Below are 15,907 nucleotides of genomic sequence, written 5' to 3' on the forward strand. Positions count from 1 at the left end.
CAAATGAGCATCCCACATCTTGGAGACCCTTTCATTAAAGCAGGTCAGTTAATTTTAATGAAGTCATCTTCAATTTGCTTTGATGTTATATCAGAACCTAGCCCAGATGATCCCAAATGATCATCAAATGAATTTCCACATTATGGTCTTTCAAGGGTGTAAACATTGTCAAGTTCTCTGGGGTTTTGGCTTTTAAAGTACCAAATTCGACTTCTTTTTTTTTTTTTTTTTTTTTTTTTTTTTTTTTTTTTTTTTTAGGGGACTGCTGAATTTTCTCAGATGCTGAGCCCCCTTTAAAATTCCATATATTGGGCATGTCAAACAGAGCTTGCAGCATCACTGTTGGTAGTGTCAGTTAAATCTAAGACTGCATCATGCAGGAAGATTAGGCTGCTGTGTTTTTCCTTTCATGTGGGGAGAGATGTAGAGTCCCAGACATGTAATTTCTGTAATTACTCAAGCAAGGAATCATTGTCAGGCCAGGCATGGAGGGCTCTCTGTTTTAATTTTTCCAAAGGAAAGTCAAAGTGCCAAGTAGCCTCTCATCCTAAATTGGAACACACAGAACAAATGTTGCAATTTTCTTCAAAATGAAGCTCCCTAAAATATTTTCAGAAATACTGAACATGGATTGAAGCACTTCATTTAATAAGCTAGAAGAATTTCTCTGGTTTGAAATCCAGACTAGTCTTGAGTTTCAGTCATATTTCAGGGCATGATGAGGAGCATGAAGACATCAAAGACAAACACAAGCAAGGTCTGTCCTGGCTGAGGACCACTTGCAGTATTTATGTATTGTCATTGGCAATGTCTGAAATGCAGTAGCAGAATTCCTCAGTACTGCAGGTACTCAGCCCTTTTATGTTAATTTGTGACTGTATTGTTGCACTTACCTTAGCACAGGGTTTTGTCATAAAACATGGAGAAAATGGAATATTTTACTCTTTCAGATCAGTGATGAGTCTCTCTGGGCTGTCCTGTCACTAAACAGAGATGGTGCTGGAGCTGTAACAAGTCAGGACATTGTCAGCAGTGAGGTGCAGAATTCCTTCACAAGGGTCTGAGCTGCCCTCCTTGATGTCACTTGGAGAAGCCAGTCCCACGTTGGCACTGCCACAGGTGTTTGTTGCTACCTAATGCTGACAGTTTCTTTCTTTCTTTTTTAATTGCTGAGTTGAAATAACTCTTGAAAAAGTCTTGATTTGAAAAATGTTGAGCGGGTCAAACTCTAATTGCTTTCCTTGGTGTTGTAAATGATTTGGGGGAGAGTCACACATTCCTGTATGGTGCTCCCAGGATTTTTATAAATACCTTTGTCACTTATAATGACTTGTTGATAAGGAGCCTCTTGGAAAGGAAAGCTTTGACATTAAACACAGGATATTTGAGGAGCTTATTATGAGGATTCAGCACCAAATTAAATGCCTGTTGCCATGGAAGAGGTTCTTGGCTGTGTGATCACATGGGCATTTTTTATGTTGGTTTAACTTTGTTTGACTTTTATTTTTAAGTTGACCAAAATGCATTGTTGACTGGCTAATTTCTCAGTGCTGCTGCTGTGAGCTGTGCAGAGCTGAGTATCTTACATATTTCATTTGTCAGATGTGAAGTACAGAGGAAATCTGGAGTGATTCCCAGGTGGAGTGTCAGCTCCATTAAAATAGTTTTAGCACATCTTTGTGTCAACAGGCTGGGCAGAGTGTGTATTTGAGTCCAAATGACCCATCTGTTGACTCAGGCAGTGAAATCAGATTTTTCCTCTATTTCCTACCCAGCAGAAGCTGGTGACAGTCCACAGCTGTGTCCCAACACAGGAACCAGAGCTGCAGTGGTCTTGGAGCCACAGAGCAGGTACCAGAACTGACATTAATATGGAGTTAAACTGACACACCCACATGTGGTAGAAATTCAACATCTCTCCCTTAAAATGAATGAAGCCTTAATGGGCTACATGGGGAAACCCTCCAGTTCTAATGGGGAAAATTTTTTCTTAATTATCTTAACAATAATTAGGCATTTTGGAAAAGAAGGAATCGTGAAAGATGCTAATTGATTCTTTATGGTTTTCTCATTATGCACAGATGCTACAGGATGTGTTGATTTGGACTTTGGTTTGAAAAGCTGAGGATAATTTCCACAGAGCCATGACAGTTTGAGAGCTGAGCTTCCTGGGAGTTCAGACCTCATTTATCTGAAAACATTCTCTGGTCACAGAAGTGGTTCTATCCATATCCTTTATATTAATAATTTGAATTTTTTTGTGTGTGTCTGTTTCATTTAGGTTTGGCAAAGCCCATGGGATTAGTTGAAGGTCCAGGAGGCTTGGGCCAGGGGGGAATGGCTGCTACCCTGAGAGATGATAGCCATGAATCAGAGACTAAGTATGAAGAATATGGTTACAATGCCCAACTCAGTGACAGGATATCACTGGACAGGTCCATCCCTGACTACAGACCAAAAAAGTAAGTTGAATTCTGCATTATTATTTGGAGTAAGGGATTGATTGTTGTTCTGCTGACCCATTCTTTTTTTCACACCCCTTCCTGATTGTACAGATACCCCTGAGCTGAGTGAAAATGAAGTAGACCCTCTGCCATCTCAAGCATGAACTGCATATTAAATGCATAGCCAGTTCTGTCAGTAGTACATTAATAAGCACGTTCAAGGCCTCAGATCAAAACTTACATCAGGATATCAGAGCTTTTTGGGTTTGGTTCATTTAGAAAAATCCTTCAGAGGCTGCAGATTTAGTCTTGTGGTCACGTGCAGTGGGAGGGGGAAATGCAGCAAACACTTTATAGTCACTGGTCCCTTAAAAATAACCCCAGCTTATCAAATCAATTGTCTTTAATTGCATTTGATATTCTTAGAATTGTTTAGTCAGGGTTTGCAGTGTGCTGAAACATGGACTAAGTGCAATCCATCGGGGTCCTGTAATTGCAGTAAGGTTTTTTTGCCTTTGGAATGTGTGTCTATTTTTATTCCAGAGTTTATAGTCTTCACACGCCTGTGCTATGCTTGACATCGCAATTACATGTTTATTATTTGCACTGATTTATTATATTTTGTATTAAATAACTTTCAAATCTTTCATATTTATGGAGTTATATATTTTCCAGATGAGACATCTGCACTATCATCCCATGAATGACAATCAGTAATGTCTTAATGCAGAGGAGATCAGCAACAATGCCTCGTTGCTCTCAGGAGACAGAATTGAAAAGAATACTTAATTAATTTCTAATAATAATCTTCTGTTTTAAAAGACCCACTGGGGCTCCTAGGCAGAATTGAAAGTTAAATAAAAAAGTATCCTGTTAAGTGGTGAGAAAAGTTTAGCCAAGCTAAACAGCTGTGCTCTGTGAGTAGATTGCAATTGAATTAGGATTTTAGGCAGTTCAAGCTGCCAAAAACAAAACTTCAGCTTAACTACAAATTTCATTAGCTGTGTTACATATTAAACTGATCTCAGAAGTATTGACTCAGCATTTGTTTTCTCAAACCCTTGCTACAGAAAAGAAAACTCAGGTGACAGAATTGGCAAAGAGAAAACAATCTGGTGCCTTGATACCACGTTTGATGCAAGTACAGTGACTTGTTCAATGGTCTCTCCTCTCTTGATTGTTATAAAAATCCATCCTGGAACTATGCTGGGGGAAGAGGAGTCTGTAGTTATGCAAATATTGCATCAGATCTGGCCCAGAGACCCTAAAGTCAAAGTGAAGTTTCCAAATGAAGGTTGGTGAGGTCTGACCTGGCTGTTATTTGCTGCTGTGGTCAGGGGGAGGAGGATAAATGAGATGTGTTCTACTGGGAAATGCAAAAGCAAAGGCTGCAGAGCTCAGATCCAGCTCAGCAGCTGCCAGAGCCATGAGACCATTTGCAAGGCAGTGATGTTGCACTTGAGATTCTGCTCTCCCACAGTTTTGCTTAGAAGCTTTGGTGAGTCATTCAGACGAGCTCTTTGACATTCTCATTGTGGGCATCTCCTCGGGCCATGCCTCATGATCAAATATCTGTGTTACTGGGAGAAATGCCTTCCTTGTCACATTTTGACACTTCTGAGGTGGCTCTAGTTAGATCAAGATGCTGCAATTGATGCACTTGCCTCTAGATGCTTGTGAGTCACAGGATAACCCTTCAGACTGAATTTGCTATGGAAAATGAGTGAAAGTGGAGAAAGTAGAAGGTCTTGGTGCAAGAAGATTTTTGCCCATTTAGATGGATTGAGAGCAGCCCTGAGGAGGAGGAGGATGTGGGGGTGTTGCAGGCAGCTCTGCAGCCCATGTACCCAAGGACATGCACCCAAGCTGAGTTTGATGTTTGGTTCAGGCACTCTGCTCTAATTATGCTTTGGAGAGAACTGAAACTCCAGGAGCTTGAGACAGGCTTTGCAATGGACACTCTTGTCCAATTTCTCTGTGTTCTGACTTGCCCAGTGGTCTCATCTCTCCATCTCTCACTTCTCAGTTTCCTTGTGATTTATATTCATGTCATTCCCTGAACTGTTCATTTTTTAAAAGAAAGAAGCGAGGTGGAATCAATGTCCAAGGCCATGTACAAAGTCCATGGCCAGCCTGTGAATAAAAACATCTGAATTTGCATTCCCAAAGTATTAAATTCTGCTTTTTCCCCATTCTGGTTTCCATTTAAAATATTCAATCTATATATGTATTCACAAGCCTGTATTAAAGATATGAACTGGGAGAATTTATGCTCAAGTCTACATTGCACAGGCACAATTTATGAAAGTAAACATGATTTCAGTATGCAAACTCAGGACTTATAATATTCCAAGCTTGATGAGAAATAATGTATTTTAGTTCATTTGAACTCCCCTTTTACTGTTGTCCTTATTCTGATAGAGTAAGCCTTCTATTCCATCTACAAGCACAGTTCATAAACATTTGGCAGTTTAATTACTTTTCAGGAGGTATTTTCATCCCCATGCAGCAAATTAAAAAATATGTTGCTCTACAGAGGTGCAGAGTCAGCCAGTGTGACCATGAAGGCTCCAAAATTGGAGTCACCTCCCTGTCCTTCCACTGCAGCAAAGCCTCAAGCCTAGCTGGGTACTCCTGCCCTCCAGATGCTTTTCTCACATTTTGTTCTGCCTTCCTACCTGCTGCTGCCACTGCAGATACTCCTTTTAGCTCAGAAACCTTTTCTTTAGGATAAGAATTTCTGTTGGTACAGGAGACAAGAGCAAATTTTGCGCATGTTGTGTTTGTGTGCTGAATAGAGGCAATGGCAGTAAACTGCTTGCTTTTGATTACAAATCACACAATAATTGCAGAATTGCAGTTTGATTCTAGCATGGTATGATAAATATATCTCAGCTTTTTCTTCTCAATAACAGAGATTTTTAAATATCTATCAGAGATGTATTAATAATATAATATTTGAAGTTTCTCAAGGGCCATACCACTGTAGAAAATAGGTTGTGGAGGGCTCAGAATGTTTAATGTGCTGATTTCTCTTCCCAGCAGTAAAATATTAGCAGGACTTCTACCCCTCACTAACACATCTTATTTTCTCCATGAAATGGAAGAAAAAGGAGCTTTTCTCATAAGGAACAGGTTATTTTTGTTTTGCAAGCACACAGCTAAGCTAGAGCTTGTTCTGCGGTTCTCTGGGAAAAGTGCTATTTGATGGTGAAGTGTTATTGGAGTAATTTTCATACATGTTCTTCCATATATAAAATGAGTTATTGTGATTGAAAAAAAAACTGAGCACTAAGTGAAAATAATCTACTGATGCCAAAGAACCTTGTGTGCAGAGAACATATATTTGTGTCACTTATCCCTCCCAATATGTGTAGGTGTCAATAGTCCTGAATCCCTGGGAATGCTGTAAAATCTGCTGGGCTCTGTCCATGCCTTTTTCACCATAATGTCAAAGGGAAAATGAATAGTCAAAGCCAGACCTGGAGCAACAGAGCTGAGATTTTGGTGGGGATTCTGCACTTCCCAGGGTCAGCCACCTAAACCCTGCAGGCAGAGCAGAGCAGAGCAGGTTTCCCTGTGGGATCAGGGCAGCTGGCAGAATTCATCCTCTGCCCTTTTGGGGAATAACAGCTTCCACTGCAGCCAGCTCCAGCACAAAATACCAGCCCCTGCTCCAGTACCAAAGGATCAGGCAATCCTTCCCAGTCATGCATGAAGGCAGTGGTGCTAAAGCCCCATGTGACAGGAGTTTGTTACTTTATCAAAGTTAAAGAAAGTAGAAAAAAGTCCAAAACCCTAGGGAATGTCATTCAAAGGCAGGGGTAAAGGCCCCCAGGCTTACAAAAGCTGTTTGTTTTACAGTGTAGCATGCTGGAAAATTGGGAAGTGTCAGCTAACCAGATGCTTTCAAACCTAAGCATTGTCTCTCAGGATAAAATCAATTCCCTTGTTCTTTTTGATGCACAGGCTGGATAGCAAGGGGTTGAATTGAACAGGTGCAACACCTGTAAATCCAGCATTTGCTATCTTTCTGTCACTTGACTTTGCAACTTAAATAACTTCAGGAGTTTCTTTACATGCAGGACACATCCACACACACAGACACACACACTCAGGCACTTGTCAAAACCACTTGCTGTCATGCATTATGCATACTTTTGAGAAAAGTTAATATGATCCTGCAGCTTCCATAATGGCTAAATTGGCTTTTACACAAAATTGTCACTGCTTGGTGAGGATCTTTAATTTAACTGATCTTTTTTTGTTCAACTGGATGCCGAGTGCATTGTGGCAGCTCAGTGATAATATTATTAATATATGGATTCAGTCTGCTGGCTCTATCAGGCAAAGAAAATATTTCTTTGTGTTGAGGTCATGGATGTTTGTATTGAGAAAATTCAGCCCTAAAGAACAAACTTATTAATGCCTTGGCAACTCAAGTCTTTAGCCATAAAACGCAGAGAAATCTGGGTCTCGAGGAAATTGCTTTCATTTATTCAGTTCTTTTATGGAGGCAAGCAGTTTTGTGGTTTGCCATAGACAGCTCACAATAGCACAAGAATTGCATCTCTAGGGCTGTGAAGTGTAATTAATGGTTCAATCCACTCCATACCTAAGGAAAAGCTTTTTTAATTACCTATCAAAAAGAATTCTCGAATTGATCAAATAGTGTTACCGAGGGGGCAGGCTTGGTAAATAGATCTCTGATTTGTTCATTCAGAGGTTTAAAAAGAGCAGCTCGAGCTGGGGAGCAGCCTTGGGTGCTCCTCAGTGACCAGGGCAGAGCAGTCCCTTTAACCTTGAGCCTTTCTCTAGCTGCAGATCTCTGTCAGCCCCTGTGCCACCCCAGCCAGCAGCTCTCTCCAGCCACATCTTGGGTGTGTTTGCAGTTTCTCTGTGGCCAGGAGGGTCAGTGGTGGGGCTGGAAGCAGGTGGCTTCCAAAGAGCATCACCTTGTGGCTCACTGCATTGGAGAAGGCTGGGATTATTTGTTTTCTGCTGCCTGCTCTGACCAGTTTTTCACATCATCTGGGGATGGTGGGTGTTCTTTGAGCCACTTAGAGAAATGACACAAGGAACTCCAAATTAAAGCACACCCTTAGGATTCTCTCCAGGTTAACCAGAGTGCAATGTAACAGGCATCTTTGCAAGGAATATTTGATATGGAACACATCCAGAGCTTTCCAGGAATCAGAATTTCTGATTAGCAGTAAATGACAAGTGAAAAAAAAAAAAAGCCTAAAAATATTTTGTGTTAGGCTGAACATCTTCTGTGAAATGTCTGTTTAAACAAACTGTTTTGACCAATGAAACCTTTAGTTTCCCATTTAAAAAATCACACTTGAAATTATGAATTTTCCATTACTAGCTTCTAACAATACTTTCAGATTAAATATCAGGTCACAGTAAAATTAAACAGTAGTTGAAATCAAGCATTTTGGTTTTTTTAGCAGAACAATGTTTCACAATCAAAGTATAGTATGATATTTTGATTTAAATTAGGCTTATTTTTTATAGGAAAGCATTTGACTTTTTTTTTTGCACCCACTCTCAATCAATCTAAAACACCATGCTAAAATTCTGAAAAATCCTTTTTTTTGGCCACTCTAAACATATGACGTAAATTGAAGTAGAGAGAATGAAAAACAGAGAGAGAAAATTGAGCAGACAGAATTACCTCTGGGCAACAGATTAAGATTGTTTATTGGAGGGAAATTCAGTAAGAGATGAAACTAACTGCAGTGTTTGAATTAGATCCCAAATCAATGTCCAGATGTGGATTTTAAGCAGGGTGAAGGAGAGGGGTGTAGACAATTATTCTGGGAGTTTATGTAGCTGTTGAGCAGCTTTGCCAAGTTACATGGGCTGGGCATTTTCCTTGGGCTGTGAATCCCCTACAAACAACACCTTTGCATGCTCATTATCTGTGTGAGCAACTGGAGAGCAGCCCCAGAGAGATGCAGCCAAATTTCAGCTGACTTTGCTTGCCCAAGAGCAGGAGGAGCTGGACTGAGAAAATCCCTGTGCTGCTTCCTCTGTGGTGAGCTGGGCTCTGACCAGCTCCTCCTCAGCATTTTGAGTTCTAGTTCTGACTCAGATCATTTGGGATATCAGCTGACAACCTAAATTCACTCATGCTGCTGCCCCTGGGCCAGCTGTGTTTATTTGTGTATCCCTGTGTACGCCACAGGCTTGTCACTGCATTTTGGGAAATGTTTCTTGTTTGGCTGGAAGGGGCTCAGACTGGAACTGTGCAAAAACCTCAAAGGAGAGGAAAAAAAGAAATCACCTGTTTCTTTGGCTGGGCAAAAAAACTCTGGGGAAGTCATAGGCAGTGCCAGCCCCTACACCCCAGTGCCCTGTGTCAGCACTAAAGTCCCTCTGTAGCTGTCACTGAGTTTTGCAGTCATGACCTGACCCTGTTCATGAAGGTGCTTCTGTCTTCTCCCAACCTCTGCTAGAGCTTTGCTCACCTTGCACAAATAATGATTGATTAGGTGGAATGTGGGCTCAAACCTTGCTCTCCCAAATCCCAGGTCACCTTTAGGTCTTTGTGTATTTAGTTAGTTGTGGAATGTTGAGTTACTCCAGTGAGAAGACTGAGGAACAGGTTAAAACACTGACTGTTTCCCAAAAATAGTTTTAAAAGATATTGAGAAATCTTCCATCCCCTTTTTGAGGCCAGTGCCCCAGTTTTCTGCAGGACATGGCTCATGGGCAGAGCCTCCCCATCCCTGCTGTCTCCATAGCAGCAGTGCTGGACACGTGGCAGGGTCTCTCAGTTATTTCTGATATTCGATAGATGTTTTCTCTGGCTTTCCCATTAGATTCATTATTGATTCCCTTTTGTTTAGTGCTAGGCTTTCCAATTAAGTAGTGGCTTTAATTATACTGCAAAGTGTATAACATAGGTCTTGATTATTAACACTGACCCCTGGGATGAAAGGAGCACAGAAAGGCTAAATTAAAAAGAACCATAAAAATGAACAACCTTTTCCAAAAAGGCACCTTATATTCAAATGCAGTAATTTTCTTCTTCTACATTTCTGCAGTGCCTTTGTGTATACTAATTGTTGAAGACAAGTTCTGCATGACTGTCAGCACTAATAAATGTAGATTTAGTGAAGGCTGAATTTGATTAACTAGGGAGTATGAAAAATAACTGATTGCAATGTTGTGTTTAAATGCAGTGAGAGTGGAAGCCATTCCCTGCAATTTGTCTGCACCAGAATGTACTCTTGAATACATGAATAGTTTACCTAAGGTGGGTTGCATAACAGTGACTGGAAATTAGACATCTAATTTAGGGTGATTGACTTGGCTGCCCGTGCAGGGGATGGAGATGCCATGGCAGCATTGCTGATCCTGTCCAGAGTGCAATGTCCTCTGCAAGTGCCTCCCTCAGGAAGCAGCTCCAACAGGATTCCAGGTGAATCCAGCACAAAGTGTTACATGCTCTGAGGCATGCAGAAACAAGACCAGATTTCTGTACCAGCAACACTCATGGAAGAATGACCTGCCAGCATGGGCAGCCTGGTCAGCTGGGAGGAAAAGAAAAAAATGATCCAAAAGCTGGTTTGCATCCCTCAGCTTTTCTCATCAATCCTCAGACTAAATGTGTCTCATGTGACCTGCACATTCTCCTTAAGCACCACTGCTTGGGTGTTTTTCCTCTTAAAGCAAGCTTTAGAGACTGTGGTAATTTTTTGAACTTGAAAACAGAAACCCAACAGTATTTCTATGGCAGAAAGAGTATTTCCTCCTAAAGAAGAGCAATGGTGAGGTGCTGTCTACAAATTCTGTGAGCTGTTCTTTCAGAGGTAAATGCATGTCTGTGGTGCAGAAGCACTGCTGAGATACAGCCAGGACCTGCAGCTGTGTGCTGGCATTTTACAATTTCTTTCATTCCCCTCCCCTGAGCCCATGGCTTGGTTGTTGCCTGCTATGACATCCAGGGAGAAGAGGGTATTCCTGTAAATTTCTGAACTGTCATGTTATGTTACACTCCATGATATCACATTACAGGATAAAAAGAAGTAACAGAACAAGACAGGCAATGAATTCAGGGTGGTGTTTCTTTTCCTTTTATGTTTCCTTGCATGTACCTCTGTTATACTATATCTGAGATTCTTTGTAGGGCTTTGAAGGAGTTCTCATGGTTTGAAATAATATTTCCCATTTCTTTCTTAAAAGGCTTATGCAAATTTAGTTCTGCTGACAGTGTGAGGTATGTATTATCTCCAGATGTAGCTTTAAAAAAACGAGCCCTTATTTTATTTGGATTTGTTTCATAGTATAGGAGAGTCAAGGTTTCAGGTCACATAACCTCAAGGTTTTTTAGTTGTTGTTTCTGTCTTTGTGATAAAAACATGAACAGGCCAAAATGTCAGACAATTTACTCTTCTGTCTGAAATAAAACTGAATTGTGAACTCCAGGTTGATGCAGTGTTTCATTTTAATAGTGTCAGTTTGTGCTTGTTTTGCCTGTGTCTCCTGTTTTGAGTGAATTTAGTGCTAATAAAAGTGAGAGACACTTAAAAGTAGCCAGAGCCAGAAGTGCCTGACAGATACAGGCTGGCAAATGTTAGCTCCCTGTCTTGGTTGGCTTGATCTAGATGTTTTCCAGGGTTTGGTTTCTCTGAGACAGCACCTGCCAGTTAAGATGTTTGAAAGTTTTATGATATTGGAGTGCGAGGATTCAATTTTCTGTTCCTCCAGCTTTCTGAAATGTTCTTGTCTTCTGTTACATTGCTTCTAGACCTTCTGCTGTGGTCTCAAAAACAAACCACAGTCAACCCAAGCCACCTTGCTGAATGCAGCACCAAAGGAGCTTGGTCTCAGTGCACCCACAATTTCAGGTGGTGCTGGTGTATCAGGATTTACCAGTGAGGCTCTAGGCAGCTTTAAATTACTGCAGATATCATCTCTGTGCATTGCTTCTGCACAAGCTCCCTGATTCTCAGCTTCTAGAAAGGAAACCCTCTGGAATTGCCTTTTACCTGTGTGAGATGCCTTCAAGTTGTCAAATAGTTCCTTAATTAGTTTATTTTCTTCTTTGCTCCAGGGCGTGGGTATATTATTTATTCTATGCTTCCAGACTTTTGTTAGTCTGCATTTATGCATTTTGTCTTCTGAAGGCCCCAGCAGTGGGTTGGCCTCTGGGGGGGTATGGAACATTCCTCTCAGGCAGACACAGTACTTCAGCCTTGAATAATGGTGCAATATTAATAGCAGCAATAATAATTAAAGCGGCGCACTAAAATACCCTGAGGTGCTGTTGCTAAGTTAGTCTGCACCCCTAAAATTTCAGAGGAAAGGCATAAATTTTAGTTATTTCCATTCACAAAGTGAAGTTGTCTCACTCAGTGACTGGAGTTAGCTTTCCTCCCTGCCAGGGATGTTTCATTAGGACACAGTTCTCCCATTCTCCCAGAGGGTCATGGTGCAGTTTACATTAAACCCAAGATAAAAATGACATTGAAGCTTTGCTCCTGTATTTTCTACGCTGCCTGAAAACAAATGCTTGACCTCCAGCTACTCCATTGCCTTATTGCCTTGGTGTTATTAACCTGTGTGTGCCAAGAGACAGGAAATTTGTGTTCTGTTTGCTCAGGGAGGAGCACTCCTCTCCTTTGCCTGACAGACCTGGGAATCTATGGAAGCACTTTGGGGGGAAGGTTTCTCTGAGTGCAGGTCTGAGCAAACAGCCTGGAAGGTTCTGGTTGAATGTGCAGATGGGGTATGAGGAAGGGCACAACTGTGAGCAGCACCTCAGCCTGCAGGGCACACACTCAGTGTAATGCTCTGTGCCCCCAGTGCAGAGCACTCACTCCTGGTGGCAAAGTAATTTAACTCTCCAAACACTGAGGATGTGAATTATAAAGTGCTTGTGATCTGTGGACAAGATAGAAAAGATAGCAGACAACACCAAGTGCAAAGGGAAGCAGTTTCCCAGCAGGTTGGTTTGGGCAGGAGCAGTGCAGGGACACTGAAGTGCTGCAGTGGCCAAATCTCAGAGCCTGGAAATGGCTCTGAATGCTCTTGGCCTGCTCAAATTCACAGCCTCACCTGAGTGTGTTACCTGATCTAGGACATGTGCCTGATTTCTGTCAGCCTGAGTGAAAAGCAAGCACATGTTGACTTGTTTGGTTTTTTAAAATTAGGATAAGAGCTCATGAATATAAAAATCTCCATCCACTGCACTGTTTTGCTGCTATAGTGTGCTCTAAGTGTTAGATGTGTGCTAGACAATAAATGTGGCTGGATTTTTAAAAACTTTTTTCATTTCTAAATGTAACCAAAGCTAAATAAAAACACAAGAGTTTTCTCAAGTTATACAGACTGAAGCTATATAAATAGTTAGAAAGGAAATGTTGTTAACATTTAACTTCTAAGTACATGAAATTGCTGTTCACCTCTAACTAGCCTTTAATTTAAACAAAAGCTATAAAAGTGCAATTAGGCTCCAGTCCAATGAAGCACTTAAATATGTTCCTAGTTTTAAGTATATGAATAACCTCAGTGAAGTTGAGACAAGCTTAGGTGCTTGAATAGGACATTTCAGAGAGTAGTGGTAATGCATAGAGAACAGTCCTGCAAGTATCACTGGGGAAGATGCAGGGAGGAATGAAATCCCATCTGCTCTTCAGGATTTGGCTGCTCTTACCTAATGATTTATCCTATGGGATCCTGACCTGGAGTTCATGGAGAGCTTTGGATGTGCTCCATCATCTGATTGTCAGGCAGCTTCCTACCCACACACAGCACATGCACCTTCCTTTGTCCTCTCTGCCTGACTCAGACTTTTTTTATAAACACTCTGCTGCTGCCACCAGGCTCTCTCCTCAATCCCATATAAAGCATCTAAACATTGTGGATTTAATACTCCCATTTTCAGTGCTAAATCAATGTTTTTTATGCATTTGTTCTTGGAACACTGCTCTATTTGAACCATAATTCCTCCCACATGCCATAAACTTTGTTCTGTTTTTACTCTGATAGGAATTGATCATTTAAAGTAAGAGGAAGCCCGTGACTACTGTTCAAACATTTCAAGGCCATTGCTGGTTAGTCAAATGAGCTTGTGCATCACCTCAGCAAAGTTCTGGGATTACCAGGGGAGCATTACCTCTCTGGGCTACAAGCAGCCTTGCAGCAGCTGGGACAAATCAAGATTAAAGAGCTTCTCACTACAGCTTTGGCAGGCAGTGGTGGGGTTGATCCAGTTTATGGCTGACCTCCCATTTGGTGGTTTACTCCTCCAACCATCCTGCATTTGAACATAGGTAGAAAGAAACATTCTGCTGCATAACTGAATTTGACCAAAGATTAAAGCTGGTCTCCTGTGAAATACACTGGAGCCTATTAAAGAAGGGATTCTTTGCCAAACCTTGTTGTATATCCTCCCAAGACCATAAAAAACATTGTTAGCTGAAGTGATAGTGGAAAAATATTGCATTCCACTATTCTCCTCCTTACCACTACACTGCAATGTGACAGCAAGCCTGTAATGAAATTCATGAAGAGCTCTGCAGCAGTTACCTTGAAAACTTTTTTATTGCCCTACATTTCCAGGTAACACTGTGATACTCAGCCTCTGTCCAGCACCAGCAACACCAGCTGAGGCAGAGATAGTGAAAATTAAACAAAAGTACCTGGAATTTTTTTATGTTAAATGCTTGCAGTGCACTTTTTAATAGTCAAGGATAACTTCCTGTATTTACATATTATTATCTGTATAACAAATAGCTTCAAGGGTACAGCAAACTGTTCTGTGCAAATGGAAAAGGGTGAGTTTACTCTTATGCATTATTTATTGAAAATAATTCCTTTGATTTCATCAGTTCCACTGCTTTTCCCTTATGTCTGGCACAGGCTCAGTAGGTAATAGGAGAGGAGCTTCAGAGGAGGTGGTATCTTCAGAAATGGAACCTACTGTTGGATATCTGGGCTGCCACCATCTCCCTCCCTGCAGACATGCTGGGATTAATTACTCCTTTGCCATAAAGAACCTTTTCTGGGATCTTGCTGCATCACCTTGAGTGGAAAAGCACTTCTTTAATGGGAAAAGTGCTAACAGCCACTGCTGGAAGTGCAGCTAAATGGCTTCACATGGCTTGCTGGAGAGCAATGACCCTTGGTGGCACAGCCAATTTTGAGAATGCACCCTGGAAAACATCTGGATTTCTGGATGGCTCTTTGTGAACCTTCCCTGTCTGAAATACAAGCTCTTAGTTGTGGCAAAGCAGAAATGAGAGTGTTGTGTTCTCTGTTTCCCTCAGACAACATGGTTCCCAGAATGAACTTTTTTAAAAGTTGCACAGTATGTTTTCCTGAATGTATTTTGCTGATAAGATCTTCAAATCAAATTGACACAATGCCTTTAGTTTGGCCTTTATTTCGCCAATTTTTGTATTTCACTTAACTTCAAAGAGCTCTCCAATCTCAAAGCAGAATTTTCTAAGACTGCCCTTATGGCTTTTTCTTAAAGATAATTCTTCTGTAGTTTTTACTTTAAAAGGATGCAAGCTAAGAATCCAGTTGGAACAGGGGCAAAGATATTTGCAAATCTTGAGAATCACTAAACAAGCCATTTGTTTTAATCACCTAAAATGAGGCAGAATACATGTCCTCTGGAATTTAGTTGAGCTCCTCCTTAAATTTAAGTGCAGAACCATTAAAAATAAAGTTGCACAGGGGATCTGTTTTCTTTGGGGATTTTTGGAAAGCATTTGAAAGCAGATTTCAGCCTCTCCATTAATTTCCAATGAGCCTAATGCTTTGTGATGCAGCATGCATACAGCCAGAGGCAGATCTGAACAGGCACACTGGGGGATAGAGTGGAAATTTTTTACAGATGGTATTTCAAAACATATTAGTGACTCAAGTTAAGTTACAAAAAAAAAAAAAAAAAAAAGGCAAAGACTTTTTACTACAGAAGGATGTGAGCACGAGCTTTGAGCCATTTTTCATGTTAATAAAGAGGCTTGTTTTAAAAGTGATTGAAACTAGTTTTAGCATTTTTATATGTATAAATCAATAAGAGTATTAGACATAATGGCATGTTTCTGGTATTGTTTGCCTGAGGAAAACCAGAAATAGCTCACTGAAATAGAAAGCCTCTTATTTTATATGTGCAGCAGCTACTTTTGAAGAGTCTAATAATCTTAAATATAAGGGTTAATATTCTCTACAAGTAGAGTCTTCATGCTGCATATGTTAACTATGCATATATATTGTGCTATCAGTCACTGATTGACAGCTCTCAGGGCTTTCTGCTATAAATATAAAAATAATTTGTCATAGAGAAAGGAGGAATTAAACCAAATAGAGCAAACGTGTTATAAAACAAAAGGCACAAACATGTGTTGGGTTTTTATGTGCAGAGCAATTAGTCACAGTTGTACTGGCCTGGAATTTAAAAGCAAAGGAACAAAAAAGAGATCTGTGATTCTCAGGAA

At 40.7% G+C, this 15,907-nt stretch overlaps 1 protein-coding gene across 5 annotated transcripts in view; it reads left to right on the plus strand.

Moving 5' to 3' along the window:
• The window catches only part of GALNT9 (polypeptide N-acetylgalactosaminyltransferase 9), a 359,393-nt gene that overhangs the window by 253,286 nt on the left and 90,200 nt on the right, over positions 1-15,907 (plus strand). For all 5 annotated transcript variants that reach the window (XM_079322930.1, XM_079322933.1, XM_079322932.1 and 2 more), the window contains one exon: positions 2,282-2,462. In XM_079322930.1, the coding sequence (XP_079179056.1) occupies positions 2,282-2,462 (181 nt within the window). The remainder of the gene's footprint in view (positions 1-2,281; positions 2,463-15,907) is intronic.

The sequence above is a fragment of the Erithacus rubecula genome (genome assembly GCF_903797595.1).
Source record: "Erithacus rubecula genome assembly, chromosome: 19".
Taxonomy (NCBI): domain Eukaryota; kingdom Metazoa; phylum Chordata; class Aves; order Passeriformes; family Muscicapidae; genus Erithacus; species Erithacus rubecula.